The sequence below is a fragment of the Actinia tenebrosa genome, unplaced genomic scaffold (assembly GCF_029948245.1).
Source record: "Actinia tenebrosa isolate PJP-AT-01 unplaced genomic scaffold, QUT_ActTen_1.0 PGA_scaffold9__36_contigs__length_13948895, whole genome shotgun sequence".
Lineage (NCBI taxonomy): Eukaryota > Metazoa > Cnidaria > Anthozoa > Actiniaria > Actiniidae > Actinia > Actinia tenebrosa.
This window is the reverse complement of record NW_028292586.1, coordinates 13420957-13437311: the sequence shown is the minus strand read 5'-3', so window position 1 is coordinate 13437311 and position 16355 is coordinate 13420957. Positions and strand designations below refer to the sequence as shown.

General features: G+C 36.9%; 3 protein-coding genes across 3 annotated transcripts; 1 reads left to right on the top strand and 2 right to left on the bottom strand.

Annotated features, from left to right (window-relative positions):
• Window positions 1-72: 72 nt before the first annotated feature.
• Window positions 73-2268, bottom strand: LOC116298206 (uncharacterized). Its single transcript, XM_031706588.2, has 3 exons — window positions 1770-2268; window positions 1170-1435; window positions 73-813 (listed from the first exon to the last, which is right to left on the bottom strand). Exons 1-3 carry the CDS (start codon window positions 2266-2268, stop codon window positions 118-120), a joined length of 1461 nt encoding a protein of 486 aa, XP_031562448.2. The 3' UTR covers window positions 73-117.
• Window positions 2160-5792, bottom strand: LOC116298223 (uncharacterized). Its single transcript, XM_031706607.2, has 6 exons — window positions 5595-5792; window positions 4389-4958; window positions 3977-4065; window positions 3451-3648; window positions 3190-3259; window positions 2160-2985 (listed from the first exon to the last, which is right to left on the bottom strand). The coding sequence occupies exons 1-6, from the start codon at window positions 5706-5708 to the stop codon at window positions 2827-2829; spliced, it is 1200 nt and encodes a 399-aa protein (XP_031562467.1). The 5' UTR covers window positions 5709-5792; the 3' UTR covers window positions 2160-2826.
• Window positions 5793-5839: 47 nt separating this feature from the next.
• On the top strand, window positions 5840-16001 carry LOC116298225 (endoplasmic reticulum transmembrane helix translocase). The gene is made up of 29 exons (XM_031706608.2): window positions 5840-6126; window positions 6327-6416; window positions 6941-7134; window positions 7557-7728; window positions 8018-8074; window positions 8165-8234; window positions 8334-8443; window positions 8562-8691; window positions 8777-8832; window positions 8947-9073; window positions 9203-9340; window positions 9463-9583; window positions 9683-9837; window positions 10184-10359; window positions 10797-10907; window positions 11166-11291; window positions 11584-11704; window positions 12059-12171; window positions 12481-12579; window positions 12826-12922; window positions 13007-13107; window positions 13184-13324; window positions 13596-13713; window positions 13894-14029; window positions 14342-14402; window positions 14476-14618; window positions 15019-15130; window positions 15209-15352; window positions 15756-16001. Exons 1-29 carry the CDS (start codon window positions 5863-5865, stop codon window positions 15861-15863), a joined length of 3591 nt encoding a protein of 1196 aa, XP_031562468.2. The 5' UTR covers window positions 5840-5862; the 3' UTR covers window positions 15864-16001.
• Window positions 16002-16355: the final 354 nt, after the last annotated feature.

Here is a 16355-nt window from a genome sequence, read left to right as displayed (position 1 = left end):
TTGTAAACTATTATAAAAATAATATTTCATTAATAAATTATTATATTAAAAAAACAATCGGAATTACAACAGATGTTGTGTTATTTTTAAATAAAAATAAATAAAGTTGGGCATGCATTATGCTACACTACACAATGCAATTTTTTGGCAATTGATAACAATGGTTTCATTAGGTTTGCAATCCTTTGTCTTGAGAACAGTTTCTTCTAATAATTTATTATTATTATTATTATTATTATTATTGTCCATTGTAAGATCACAAGAGGGAGGGACAACACTGCTATTGCTTTGAATAGTGTCCTGCTTCTCATTGCCAGGAGTGGTCTGTGGTGGATTGTGTGAGAGCTGTTTTGCATTGGGTCTCCTGGTCAAAACCCTCATCAGTATTCTTGATACTTGATTTCTTGTCACCAATTTAAGTTTGGAAACTGATACGTCTGTATTTTCTTTCATAAGAGGAACTTCTTTGTAGCCTGGAATAACCTCGTGCTCTTCTGGCAACCAGTTTAACTCTGTAGACCAATTTTCCTGATTAGTACTCAAACCTCTTGCTTTGTTCACATTAGACACTTTAGCAATTTCCTTTGCTAGTTTACTTGGCTTTTCTGGGGTGTTTCCACCCACCAAAACTTCATACGTCATGATATTTGTATTGTGAAAGTGGTTTAGTATGTTGTCTGTCAAAACTTCTACATTGTCTGGTACTCTTGCTTTCATTCTGCCCCATCTATGCCAAGCAACACACAAATAATCTCCCAGTTGACCAACTTGTTTCTCCAAGGAAATTTCTTCCATGATGATGTACCATAGTGTCTATGGAATACATATACCATTGAATTTAGTTTATTATGTAATTTAAAAGCAAACTTGCAACAGAAGCTGTTTTAGAGTAATCTATAAAATTTAAAGGCTTGAAGGCTTTTTAAGATTTTCTTTTTTCCATAAATGACTTAATAAATGCCCCCTACTTGAATAAAATTACATGCCTTCCCCTCTTTCTTTACATAGGAATTACCTTTTGTCCCTAATTGCACCAGCCATTATTCCCCATCTAAATAATGGCTGGTCCCCTATAATCAAATATTTATATTCTATAGAGGCATCAAGACTTGAGGACAACCTCTATTAATCAAGTTGATAGCACTGTAAAAATTATGTCACATACATACCTTTCGTAAACTTGTTATCTTGTCCAATAGTATAAGTTGTCCTCCTGTGATGTAAGTGAATGCTGTATACATGTCTCTACAGAATGTCGCACAATGATTCCTTTCTCCTATGCAATACAATGCAACTCCCATTGCAGCCAAATGATGGCAAGTAAGCAATGGGTCCTCATGATATACTTCTTCCACTGTGCTTTGGACATCATTTTCATTGTCTTCCTGTCTTGCATTATCTTCATAATATGAATCATGAAAGGGTAGTGTATCACCTACAAAATAGAATATATATAAATAATGTTATTGCAAAAAAAAAAAAAAAAAAAAAAAAAAACACATTTTTGCACTATTTTGTAAGTAGTATTAAGTGAAAAATATTGTCAGTTATTTAATTTCCACCTGAAATAAATGTAACTTTGGACTACAAATCCTGTCATGAAGGAAAATTAAGAAAACATCTTCATAGAACTGCATTTGTTTTGCACCCGAAAGTCGTCGACGCCAGATCGTTGGATAATATTGCATTTTTAATTTCTCTACAACATACAAAAGTAAAAAGAACCTTTGGCTTACTTGAAGGAAAAAAACACTCAGACATGTACTTACTCATGAAGAAGCAAATCTTGATGGCATTATCGCGAAAACTGAGTTTGTTGATGTGTTGAAGGGGATTCCCCTGTACTTGGGGTAACTCGCTTATCTTGCCAGGATATGCCGTATCGCTAAAATCAATAATACGACTCAGAAATACGTTATTACCGAGGTTGGGATCGTGTTTAGGCGTAAAGTATACTGAAGCCACTTTGAAGCCATTCGATGATTGTAATAGTCGACGCATAAAGCGTGAAATAGCTTTCTTCGCCTTGGAGTGTGTCGGCCCGACTACGAACACCAAATCCACTGGTTGTCGCTCGGCTTCCATAGATATTTTATCCCGTAAGGTAGCAGTCGATACTAAGGACAATACTAGGAAGTATAAGATAAGAATGATGTATATACAGTGGGAAGGGCTTTTTATTGAGGATTTCAAGATGTATTTCAACGATTGCATCATTAGATGCAGTGACAAACATTGCACCACAACTTGAAACCAGAAGTGCGACATTTAACTGATTGGGCTTCCTTTGTCAAGCAGAAGGTCATTCCTTTTGCGTTATTTTATCATATTTTTACTCTTGATTTTTTCTTTCTTCAATAATTATTTTTAGTTGAGTTTTTGTTATTTATTCTTGATACTAATTTTGAATATTTTGAAAAAGTGTCTAAAACTAATTTAAAAAATTATTTGAAAATGAAAAACTAATAGTTTCACAGCACCAATTTTCAATATTTATTAGAGACAAAGAAATGTTGTTATTACTGCCAAAGGTTTAAATCCCTCAAAACAGGACTTGATACGATAAAAGTGTAACAGAATAAAAACAATATTAATTAACATACGACTTTTTCTTAAATAATGTTGATTATTTAATAAAACAATAGAACAGCCTTGGATTGCATGCTTTATAAATAATAAATTGAGAAGAACACCAATTTAAAATAACACCATCTCTTAGTCATTTTATTCCACATTTTATCTTAGTTACCAGTCTATGATTGCAGATTTATTTATGCTACCAGTAACTGGCTTAAGTTAAATATCCTATTTTTTCAAACAATAGAATCAGCTGGCTCCAAACAGGGGGATGGTGTCTTCAATATCCTCCACACGCTGACGAGCAAACATCTCAAAGGTTTTTTCTTGCCTGAGTAAACTGATAACAGCAGCAGAGTTCAGTGCCCACAGAGGGTTATCCAGTTGACCAGAATGACTTGGCATTAACTAGAACATTAATAAGAAGGATAGGATATTATACTCAGAAAGCATGGGTGTTGTGTTGATAATGCATCTTCCTCAACAAAGCAACTTGGGATCAAGTCTTGCTGGGACCTGACTGTTGTATAAAAAATTACCCAGAAAATATAAAGCACATTATTGTTTAAAGGAGAAAATAATTGCTAATATGGGGAAAGGAAATATTTTTACCTTTAGTAATCTGTGACAATGAATAAGGCCATCCACACCAACTTCAAAGACAGAGAAACCATCAACATACCTGTAATTGGAACACACACACACCAAAACATCTAAATACATACAGCTATTTCAAAAGTAACTATCTGCACATGTTTATATTGTTATGCTTATGCTTGCCTACTATTGAAAACAAGGCTTTATGCTGCTACAGGTAGTTTCTAATTACGACGGAGGGAAAAAAAGATAATTGAGATAAAGCAATTACCATACCTCTTATTATTGATGTCCTGTTTTGCCCTGCTTCTAAACATACTAAATCTTGGTACGCCACTAACACGCCAACGCACTTTAATGTTGCAGTCTTTGCTATCTTTGGTAATCTTGAGTATTTCCATGGTAGCATCAGTCATTAGCATCTGACATGTTATTCTCATTGATGCTATGGACATCTTATAGGCTTTTAAACCTCTATTTAAAAAACGAAAAATCCACCATCAATCTGATTCAATACTATGAGTACATGTTCTAAATAGAGTGTGTGCAACCATGTGACTCAAAATCCCTTGAGATATGAATAATGAAACAGCTTACATATTGGTTGATCTAACAAGAGAGGCTAAATATAAGCTTATTTGATATTGGTTTTCTACTCAAAAGTTGCTAGCTGCATGATGAAATTGACTTTTTTGTTGCTGTCAATAATAATAAAACAATATTATTACTTACATTTCCACCGGTAGCAATGAAAAACCAAACTCATGTATAATATTGAAATTTGCTGCAAGATTAGTTCTACCTGAATGTCATTCCAAGGAGGCCATTCACAAAAGTCACATTGTTGTGGTAAAGTTCATATCCATGTCCTTTGGTGAAAAACAAAGGAATCTAGGAAAACAATATAAGCATTGATACTATAAATAAATGAATCAAAAAAATTAGGAAAAAAACTTCAAATGCTATGTAAGTCCTAAGATAATCTCTGGGCTGATCTGGGTCAGGGTATAGCTAACTCACAGAAAAAAATTGCAGTTTAGCATTATTAGGATTTGCAAAGGAAGGAAAACTGGAGAACCTGGAAAAAACCCTCAAATCGAGGGAGAGACCTTACTTAACCAGTAATGAACTTTACTCACATATGAAGACAAGTGGCAAGTGCTAATGCTATTACACCCTTGACTACCAATTAAAACAGCTTGATCATAATTTACCTCCTCTCTAAGGAAATCAAACACAATTGCAAGATGTAAAGGATCACACTTGTCTTGCTTATTTTTCTTCACAGTATCTGTCTTGTTACATAAGTCCTTGTAACTATTCATATATAACACTGTATTTAGTGCTCTTGATTCCTTCTGCATTGATTCTTGACCATATACCTTATATACAGTCCCACCACTGCCCTTTTTGCTCTTATCATAACAATTATTATGACTTAGATTAGATAATGATGATAGTTTAATATTCTGGGGCGGTTTTAATGTTTTTTGGTCTAGAGATTTCCGATAAGTTGCTCTGAAGTTTTTGTGTGTATCATAACACAAAGATAAAAGTGCTAACTGAGTCTGACTGATAAAAGGGTCCAGCCTAAGTGATGTAACTAAGTTTGAAGGCATCTGTGATTCACTGATTATTTCATTTCCTTGAAGAATATTCTTCAATCCATCTGCATGCTCATTTTCAGCTGTGTTCTTAGATATCACATGTGGTTTATTGGTCAGTGTTTGAGGTGCTTGATATCTGCACAGTTCATTTCCTGGGAGATCAAATTTCTGCAGTGCCTGAAAATGCAACAAAGTAACAAAGAATGACAATTTTTCATATAATAATGCATATATCATGGTCTAAATATGAGGGTTAAAAACAGACCATAATAAGCCAATCAAAATGCAGGATTTGCAATAACATACTAGATTGTTTATCCTGGTGTAGGATAGCCAATCAGAATGCAGGATTTACAAAATGCTGGATTGTTTATACTGGCACAGGAGAGCCAATCAGAATGCAGGATTTACAAATGTTGGATTGTTTATACTGGCGTAAAAGGGCCAATCAGAATGTAGGATTTACAAAAATGCTGGCTTGTTTATACTAAACTCTAATATACACATCCTGGAAGTTTAAGAGCACTCAAAAGAATCATGATTGATGTGTTTGAAAGGTCTCTCTTGGGTTTAATAACTCCTATTGCATACATGCATGCTGCACAGTATGAGGGGCAATACAATGAGGGGCAATACATTAAGAAGAAAACAATCATATTCAAGGTCGTGTTGTGTTCACCAATACGAGGTATGTGACCAAGAAGTCAGCATTTAAAGTGTCTTGACTTAAACTATAAAACCACGAAACTTTGTATCATGCTCTGTTTTGCTAGATAAATCGGTAGTAGTACGTAGTATAAAGGCTCATTTTACCTGCGAAATGGTTGGCGTATACTGGAGGTGGGAATGTACATAATACACTACTGCAGACGACAGCTTAGGGACGAGAAACCTTTGTTTTAACGCCTGGCACCTAAACAGCGCCATAAATCACCATTTCTTAGTAAATCAAAGCAGAAAAACCAAGGAATTCTAGCATATATTCGTACTGCACACCTCAAGTTTTCCTGCATAATTTACTGCTATGACGTCACAGGTCCTAGTCAGCGGCCAGTACGCATGCGTGTTGGGGTGATTCAAGATGGCGTCCAAGATGGCTTCTTTGTCTGATGAGATACAGTACATCAGTCTCTACACTTTAAGACCTATTATCTTGCACTTATATCTACTCCCATTCATCCCCCTGTATCTAACATGGCTGTATGTATGGGTAGTGGAGTACGGGATCAATGAATATTTTGAAGCAGGGCTGATTGTAGTTGCTATCATTGGTTGTGTTCAAATCTTGTCGTGTCTCTTTTGTCATTGGTCGGTCCACGTTAGATCTTTTTTTACTTGTTCATCGGTGAGTTATTTTTCATTCTTTAATGTACAAGAAATTTTTCTTTTTTCTTATTCAAATCCTGATCTCGATTACCTTATCCTTTTCCATGAATCGATTTTCCACTTCCTCATTTATCATAGCATCTTAGACATACGTGTACTGTAATTAAGATCGTGATTTTTTGGCTTTATTTCTTTAACACACGTGTTTGCTATATTTAGGTGAGTAATGCTTCTCAAGCAACAGTGATCAAGGTGGTTCCAACTCCTAATCATGGCTGGCCTGAGCTACTCAATCTACACCATGATAGGGTAGGTAGTCACTTTTCTGCTCATATACCTTTCAGTATGTTTGAAAAATTAAGGTTAGAAAATGAAGAAAAAAGTCATGCGTGATGTGTGCGATTACACATGCAGGAATTAGAAGCAGTTGATGCATAAAACTGAAAGTGAATGCACTGCTTGTTATGAGTAGAAGCTAAGGAAAAGAGAAACTTCCATGTCTTGCGATGCTGATTCTCATGTGCCTTCTTACTCCAATTAGCTGCTTTCTACTCCCATTCTTACTCTGATTCTGATTTGCCAATGAAAACCAGCCTTAAATCAAAATTGTAACAGTTATTTTATACCAATGTGTAATTTCAGAAAACATCCATACCCACATCGTGAAGGCAATTTGTAAAAGTCCCCCTACCTCCAGAAACTTCTAATTTTCTTCCATACAAACTCTGTAAATTTATTTTTTCTCTGACTCCCCTCCCCTCCATAATTTCCAATTTTCTCTCAGGATTGGGTATGGATGTTTTTTTAATCTTGCTTCTGCTTTTTGAACACAGGACAAAGCGACAGGTAAAGAAAGAATCTGGTTTAAATTCCAAAAAGCAAAGTATGTTTATGATGCAGAAGAGAAGAAGACATTTTGCCCCATCATATTCCCAATCAATGAACCAATAGGTCGTTATTTGGACTGGAAGGGTTACCAAGATGATCAAACAGTGAAAAATGCTGTGGATAAATATGGTTGCAATGAGTAAGTACCATGTGATGAATCTGTAATGGCTTACAGTAGTTGGGGGGGGAGGAGGGGGGGGGGAGTGTGGGGAGTTCTCAAAACTCATAGGAACTTCATCACCATCACAATAATCCAATGTGATATAGATAAGATAGTTGTTTTGTCACACAAGACATAACTGTTATATATACATATTTAAAGATTTTCAGCTTTTCTTGACAAAAACAATGTTTGAAAGAAAATAATGAATTTAAAGAGGGGTGCATTTGCCCCCACCCCCTCCCTCCACCCAAACCCCCTCGCTGTGCCAGTGGTTTATTTTTTATTGCTTCTGTTTTACAGAAGAAATAAAAAAGATTCTATACAATGTCATTAGTGGCCTCACGATTTAAAAAGTTAGCGTACTTCTGACATGTGAAGTCTTGTTTTCATATTGTAAGGTTGGACATGGATGTACCAGAGTTCATGGAACTGTTCAAAGAACGAGCAACAGCACCTTTCTTTGTGTTTCAAGTGTTCTGTGTTGGCTTGTGGTGTTTGGATGAATACTGGTATTACAGTTTATTTACCTTATTCATGCTTGTTGCATTTGAAGCGACTTTAGTACAACAGGTAAGAATCCTTCTTCCAAGTAAACATTTATTCAATATAGTGTGTTTGAAGTTCTTACAAATATCTTGCTACCCACGGGTGCATCCAGGGGGTAGGATGGCAATATACCACCCACTTCTCCCCCATTATAAATATTTTGTTTATAACTAAAGATTCTAAAAGTATAAAATGCCAAACTCATATTATTTGCAGAGCTACTTTCAGACTAATGACCATACAACATCGTTAACACACATATTAACTTGTTATTATCCTGATTTTTTAATTTGTTTTCCACTTGTGATTGTAGCAACTGAAGAACATGAAGGAGATTAGGAATATGGGTTCAAAACCTTACCTCATCCAGGTAGATAGATTACTAGCAGTATCTCTAAGACATTTGGGAGTTGAAACTATTATAATGAGATTAACTTCTTATTTATATATTGTCTGTTAGGTTTACAGAAACAGAAAGTGGAGACCTATTCATAGTAATGAACTACTTCCTGGTGACATTGTTTCGATTGGTAAGACAGTGGTCACATTTCAGTAGATTACTTTACATTGTTTGCTTAATAATCATTTCAAGATCTTATCTTGATGTATGTTTTTTTATGTTTTTTTAGGGAGACCCAAAAATTCTGATATTCTTATTCCTTGTGATCTTGTTTTATTACGGGGGTCATGTATTATCGATGAAGCCATGTTGACAGGAGAGTCAGTACCACAGATGAAGGTATATTATTTTAATGAAAATCGTTCTGACGATAAATAATAATATTAATAGTATATTATAATATCTGGGATATGGAACAGTGATAAATGTTTGTTGATTGGACCATGTTGTCTTTCAGGAATCCATAGAAGATTTACCTCACAGTGAAGTATTTGATTTAGACCAGCACAGTAAGCTGCATCTATTGTCAGGAGGAACAAAAGTAGTACAGCATTCTCCACCCTTAAAAACATCTGCAGGTCTTAAAGGTAGGTACGGTTTATGCAGAGGGGACTAGCTATTCCATGCAAATGTTTTGAAATATAAACGTTAATGGATCTTTGAAATTTACAGCCCCTGATAATGGATGTATAGGATATGTTCTACGCACTGGATTTAACACATCACAGGTATGTCATGTCATCTGTTTTGAAACATTTACCTTGGATATCTGTTCAATCTTATTAGATAACCCAGTTTTTGCTGAATAATTTACTCCAAGAATATGTTTGTCTGTTTTCCAGGGCAAACTACTTAAGACAATCCTATTTGGTGTAAAGCGAGTGACGGCTAATAACTTGGAAACATTCCTATTCATTTTGTTTCTGCTGGTATTTGCTATATCTGCTGCTGTATATGTCTGGGTTAAAGGTATATATTATTGATATAAAAATGCTAACACAATTCTGACATCTGTTTTCCCATTTTGGAATGTACAAATGTTGATAGTGCATACTGTGACTTCAAAGCTCATGATTTATGTCTTGTTTCCAATTCCAGGTACAGAGGACCCCAATCGTAACCGCTACAAGCTATTCCTGGAATGTACTCTAATATTAACATCAGTGGTACCACCAGAGTTACCTATAGAGCTGTCGTTAGCTGTCAACTCTTCACTCATAGCCTTGCAAAAACTAGGTAAAGTGCATCAATGTACAACAAACCATAGTATTAAACACATTGCACACTGGTAATTGTACTGAATCCATTGTACTAGCAGTACGACTAAACTACAACAATGTTCACATATTTCTTTTCAGCTGTATACTGTACTGAGCCCTTTAGGATTCCATTTGCTGGTAAGATTGACATCTGCTGTTTTGATAAAACTGGAACCTTAACAAGTGATAACCTGGTTGTGGAAGGTGTTGCTGGACTAAGGTAAGGTATCCTACAACATGGAAGATGCTCTTATGGTTATGTCTTTCAATTTTGAATGATTATTTATTTATACATTAACTTTCATTGAATCACAAACAGAGATGATGGTGAAGTGAGCTCAATAGCAGAAATACCAGAAAACACTTTGCATGTCTTAGCTTCATGTCATTCACTTGTGTGTCTGGATGACAGTATTATTGGAGATCCACTGGAAAAAGCAGTGCTTCAGTCAGTGGAATGGAGAATTACTAAAGGTATGGCAACATTAAAGGGAATGGTTTATTCCTATCTCATCATACTCAGGGCACAGATTGAACCCTGAATCAACTTTTGGGCTTACCAAAGTCAGGGGATGCCTTACGTGCAGATGCTAATCTCTGGAATAACTCCTGAGATTAATATGTCACCCATTTTAATATTGAAGTTTATTGTGTGGTTTTATTGTAAAGGGAGAGAGGTGAGAAAAGAGAGCACTACTGCTATGACACTTTATCTCTTATGTAATTACCAAGAAGATTTATGCTTGTATTTAAGGCTTCCACCCATAGAAGTGAGAGTATTTCTTATATGTTTATTATTCTATACATTTGTTTTTGACAGGTGATCTAGTGATTCCTAACAAGGGTCGGCGAGTAACTATGCGCATTATGCACAGGTTTCATTTTGCTAGTGCACTCAAAAGAATGTCTACTGTAGTTTCACTACAAACTCAAGGTTCAACAACAAGTGATTATTTTGCTGCTGTAAAAGGAGCACCAGAAACACTAAGAAGCATGGTAATATGTAATACAGAATTGTTTTGTTTCGAGATAGCTGTTATAAATCTCATGTTTTGATTGGTTGAAGCGCGTGCATTATAAGAGCACACAGCACATTTTCACACATTCTATTTCTTCATTCTTACCAAAAAGAGCAGATATTCTAATTTGTATTTTATTTTTAAAAAACTTGCTTGTAAGCTTGGCAGATCAGTGCAGTACTGTGCAGTGCAGTGCTGTGCTGTGCTGTGCTGTGTGCAGCTACAAAGGTATGCGTCATGCTTTTCTTAACTATTTTCTCAGGTCCTGGCAATCCTTGTAGACATGCTTTATGACTGCACACAGCATGTGCTCTTATTTTCTTTGATTCATTTTATAATCTTGCAATAACATGGGAATCTTCAGGAGTAAGACTGTGTGGCTAATCCAGTTTTTATTTTTATATATCATGATAGTACACCAAAGTACCAGATAACTACGATGATGTCTACAACAAAATGACTTGCCAAGGAGCAAGGGTGTTGGCACTTGGATTTAAGAAACTGGGAGAATTAGCTGCCAAAGAGGTGAGTGTGCCCTTGGTCTGACTTCAAAATAAAGGTCTAAACCCAGAAGCAACCTTGAGACTGATCTATGTCAGGGCATTGATAGATAACTCACAGATCAAAGAGAATTAGTGAGTTAGGTTTAGTGAAGGGAAGATCATAACTAGAGATCATGGAAAAAAACTCTCCAATCAAGAGAGTGACTTTTCATGTTTTACATATTCGTACAGGCCAAATATTATGAATTAACTAATGGTTATTTAATGGCATTAATTGCAGGTTCGAGATTTAACACGTGAAAGTATCGAAAGTGAGCTTGAGTTTGTTGGTTTTGTTATCATAGCCTGTCCTTTGAAGGTGGACTCCAAGAACGTCATAAAACAGATTCAAGACTCTTCACATTATGTATGTTACTAGACTATACACATTTTATCATATCCTTATAATATCCCTAACATCAAAGATACAGTGAGGGATTGTTCAATGACCTAAGCATTCGACACCAAATTAAACCCATATTCAAGAGTTAAATTTTTGAGGACAGAGGAAAACCAGAGAACCTTGCAAAAAACCTTCAAACTAGAAAAACCAGTTGTAGAGTCCACTGGAAGATTAAGCTAAAAACTCCTTTTTTCTTAACATAATGTAACCTTGGTACAGTGATATGCCAGGTAATAGTGATATGTTTGTTTCCTAGGTTACCATGATTACTGGCGATAACCCTTTAACTGCTTGTCATGTTGCTAAGGAGCTGAGACTTACCAAAAAGGAAACACTAGTCATGACTCCTTCTGTGACGACAACAGCCAGTGAAACTGGTAGGTAAAGAACACAAACATGCCAACTAAACATACCTCCACCAACCAAACATACCTGCACAAACCAAACCAAAGTCATTCCTGGAACAACCTCTGGGCTGATTTAAGCATAGCATGGTAAATCAAATTAGTGTGTTGGGTTTTGCAGAGGGAGAAAAACCATCTGGATAAAAAAAAACTCAAATCAAGGGTCATGATACCATTAAACTCTACTCACAAGTGATGCTGAGTCCAGGAATCAAACCTGTGACCCCAGAGGTGAGAGGCAAGTGTTACTACACCGTCCTTGATTCCTTAAAGGCATGTTACCTGCAAGAGGCTAACAATTGAGTTGTTTCTGTTTGCATGTTTCAGGGAAAGATAAGTGGCATTGGGAACCAGTTGATGGATCTTTCAAGCTTCCTCTTATTCCACCCAGAGGATCCAATGATCTTACTGCCAAGTATGACCTGTGTTTAACAGGAGAGGTATAATGGATTCCTTTGTAGGAACAGCATGTCCCTATCCTTTAGAGCTTCAAAATTGGTGTATTTCTGGTTCCAGCTGTCCATCAATGAAGAACCAAAACAGTGTCAAAAAATAACGGTCCTGGAAAATGTTTTCCCCAACTCCAGCAAGCATAAATCAACACCAAAATCCTAATGCAAAGGAAATTGCAAGAAAAAACTTTGTTGAATAATTTTTATTTCCCAACCAGAAGTCAGTTTTTATTCACATGAATGATATCACACTTTAGAGGTCCATACCTTAAACAGGTGTTTTGTAATCATTTTTAGGCGTTTTCATTCCTGCACATGTCACCCAACATGTCTAGTTTTCTGGATTCAGTGTTGCCTCTTGTACGAGTGTTTGCTAGAGTATCACCCAAGCAGAAGGTAGGATATAACCTGCACCCCATTTATATGGGATTAATAATATGTTTTATGGGAATAAATGGTGTTAGTGCACTCATCTCTCTCCTCTGTGGGTAGAGTTTGTTGTGTCTGTTCCTTGATTCGAGGCTTTTTCTTTGGTTGTCTAGTTCACCTCCCCCCGCAAAACCAAACAAGCTACTGTTCCCCAAAGTCCTTAGGTCAGTCAAGAGGTTGTTTTTGATTCACATTGATGTTTTTGTTTAATAGGAGCTAGTGATTACAAGACTCAAAAGTATGGGATACATAACATTGATGTGTGGTGATGGTACCAATGATGTTGGAGCACTTAAACATGCCAACTGTGGTAGGTAGTCAGGCTTGTTAAAACCATGTCTTATCAGATACATAACTAGGAAAGCGTCACTAATGTTGTAATATTTATGTATAGGCGTCGCCTTGTTGACTGGTGCCCCAGAACGCCTGCCAGACCATGGGAAACGATCAACTAGTAAACACAAGGATGACGTCAGTACCTCATCTAAATCCATGGTTAGACTTATGGCGTGTTGTGTACCATTAATTATGTGGCAGTGATTGTGATATTTTGTAACATTGTTTACAACAGGCTGATGGTAAAGCCAGTAATGACATCACGATTGTATCCCGAGGAAGAGTCAATGCTGCTTCTCATTCCAAGGGGTCGTCACGTGCTGCAAAGATGAGAGCAGTTGCCCGAGGAGAAGATACCAGTAAACCAGACCCACAGGTATTGAATAGACCTCTTCACCTTGGGTGCAATGTTTTCCCATTGCAAACCATGTTTCATTCTCTTGAGTATCCTTCCTTTATTAAACGGTTGTGCATGAGAAGACACATGAATATGGATACAACTCAAGCAAATAATCTTTTTATCAAGAGAACGACACTTGGTTAGAAATGAGAAAACATTACGCCCAAGGAAGAGGTCTAGGTGTTATTTTGGTTTATACAATAAAATATCTTTTGGGAAAACCGTCTGACGAGGTTTGTTTGTCTAGAAAAAGTTGCAAGAAATGTTGAAACAGATTGACGAGATGGATGGGAATCAAATTGTACAACTCGGAGATGCTTGCATCGCGTCTCCATTCACGTCAAAGTTATCTTCGATTAATTGCGGTAAGATTGCAATCCATATATATGATCTTGTGGTAAACATCAGCATGTGAGATGAGAGTTGTACGTATAGATGATGAATGTAGTGTGTGTGTGAAAGTAAGCCGAATTGAAAACTTATGTTCATACTGAATTTCTTCGCCCGCTATAAGAAACATACTGATAATCTACGTATTTTTGCAGTGTGCCATATTATCAAGCAAGGTCGATGTACTCTCGTTACAACGCTACAAATGTTCAAAATCCTGGCATTGAATGCGTTAATATTGGCCTACAGCCAGAGCGTTCTGTATCTGGATGGTATCAAGTTCGGTGACGGGTGAGTGTATTAAATTGATGGTTTTCAACCATTCCCAAGAGAATTAAATAACAAAAGACACGGCGGCCATGTTGGAGGATATAACAAAAGAGTTCATTGACAATTCTTTTGTCAAGTTCCTCCAACATGGCCGCCGTGAAAACCATCAATCTCCTGCGTATTATACCACGTTACATTTATCACTAAAACATGGGACTGGGGTTGGGTGCTGAAACACGAGCCGCCGGTCACACTTGCCCAGGGTCCTCATAGATATTACCATAGCTACTCTACCGTGTAATAGTAATGTGTATATATTGGGTCTATCAACAGGCAAGCAACTTTACAGGGAATACTTCTCGCTGGCTGCTTTCTCTTTATATCAAGATCTAAGGTATTCTCTCACTTCAGACGAACTTGGTATCATGGGATTCTACTAACATAATGTTATCAATATTTTGTTGCAGCCCCTCTCGGTGTTATCGAAACGCCGGCCGCTTCCCAACATATTTAATGTTTACACAATCCTAACAGTTTTGGCTCAGTTTGCGGTACACTTTGTGGCTTTGGTATATATGGTAAAGCAAGCAAAACGGCTCACTCCAACCAGGTAAGGGTGACTGCGGAAACTGTATTAGAGAACATATTGCGCATGACTGGGGAACAGCACGGTCACGGTACGGGATTATTGACAATAATGTTTTAACCAATCACAGCACGCGCGCGGTCACTGCTTATCCAATCAAAATGTGCGCTTCACCGTCACTGTCCTGGGAGGTTTTCACAGTTACCTGGAATTCTCTTTCTACACTAATTAGCCAATTCCGAGGTTGAGAAAAATATTTTCAAGATGGCGTCCATTTCGTCCCTAAACAGTCCCACATTCGCTGTAATGCCAACTCTACCCTTTTTTTTTTTGCTTCAACCTCGGTATGGCTAATAGTAAGTTATACTAGTACTATGGGTGTTGTCGCTCGTTACTGATATCAACATAACCTTTTCAATTTTAGCGCCACATTCCATGTGAATCTAGAGTCCAAATTCGAACCCACAATTCTCAATAGCACTGTATACATCATATCCATCGCGCTGCAGTTACTGACATTTGCTGTCAACTACAAGGTAAGTCATCCAAAGTATTCAAGTTCACTGCTGTGGAATCGTATTCTGGTTTATTAATTATGTTAGCTGTTTCCTTAGGGTCATCCGTTCATGGAAAGTCTTGTTGAAAACAGACCGTTAATGTACAGTTTGCTCGCTTCTGGTGGATTCGTAGGGCTGTTGATCACTGGTTCTATGCCGGAACTATCCGAACAATTCCAGATCGTACCATTCCCTTCTAAGGTATTGTGTATGTTTTACGGGGCAGGGTCAAAACGGTGTTCCAAAATACGACCCTATTGGTGGGTACTGGTAAATACATCCCCCCCTCAGTCAGACTTGTTGTAAGACCCCCCCCCCCCCCCCTCCTCCCCCTCAGTCAAAGGCTTGTTGTAATAGTCGATACTGGGTGTTCATAGTGACTATTTCTACATACACCAATACGTTGTTTAGCATACACGAAAACAGACAGTACATTTACTTCAGTCAGACATATGTGAGGGACGTATGACGTGGTGGATACCACCTCCCTCCCCTCCCTTCCCCTTTGAAACAGGTCCCATAAGATAATCATTGTCTAACCTTACCCTTAATGTGTAGAAGCAATAGATATTCAATCACTCACTTTTTCTCTTTCTTTTCACAGTTCCGTGAGTTATTCGCACAAGTCATACTGGCAGACATAGTTCTAGTTTATCTAGTGGATCGCATACTAGAGTTTTTATTTGGTTCTTCTAAAAGAAAACAACTTTAACTTCATCATTACTCGTAGAATATTATAATAATTATGGAATTTAACTTAACAGCTGTCGATAACAGGTATGCATAAGGAAATATGGTTGTACTCCACTGGCAGAAAATAAATAAAATTCAAATACTTACAGTCAAGAAATTGTTTTTCTGTTACTGAAAACACTTAATTTGTTGTACATTCATTGAAGGGATGAGAAAATGTTAAAAAACTCTGATCGAATTAATCAAGGCAGGACTAGTTAGTGCGGTCCTCCAAACGCTTGTACATGCGCATTTAGGATTACACTTGTCGATGAAGAATACCTCTAAAAAAATTCCGACGTTTGTAAGTCGTCATGACTTCATTATCAGGTAACTTTAGTGATAATGATTTATCTATCTTTAATTTGGCTGTAATTTTAAGCGTATTCTGTGGCAAACACATGATGGAAGCTCACAGCATCTAAACTCCCGACATCGATAACATGTTTACAGTATTGAAGAAATATAGTGG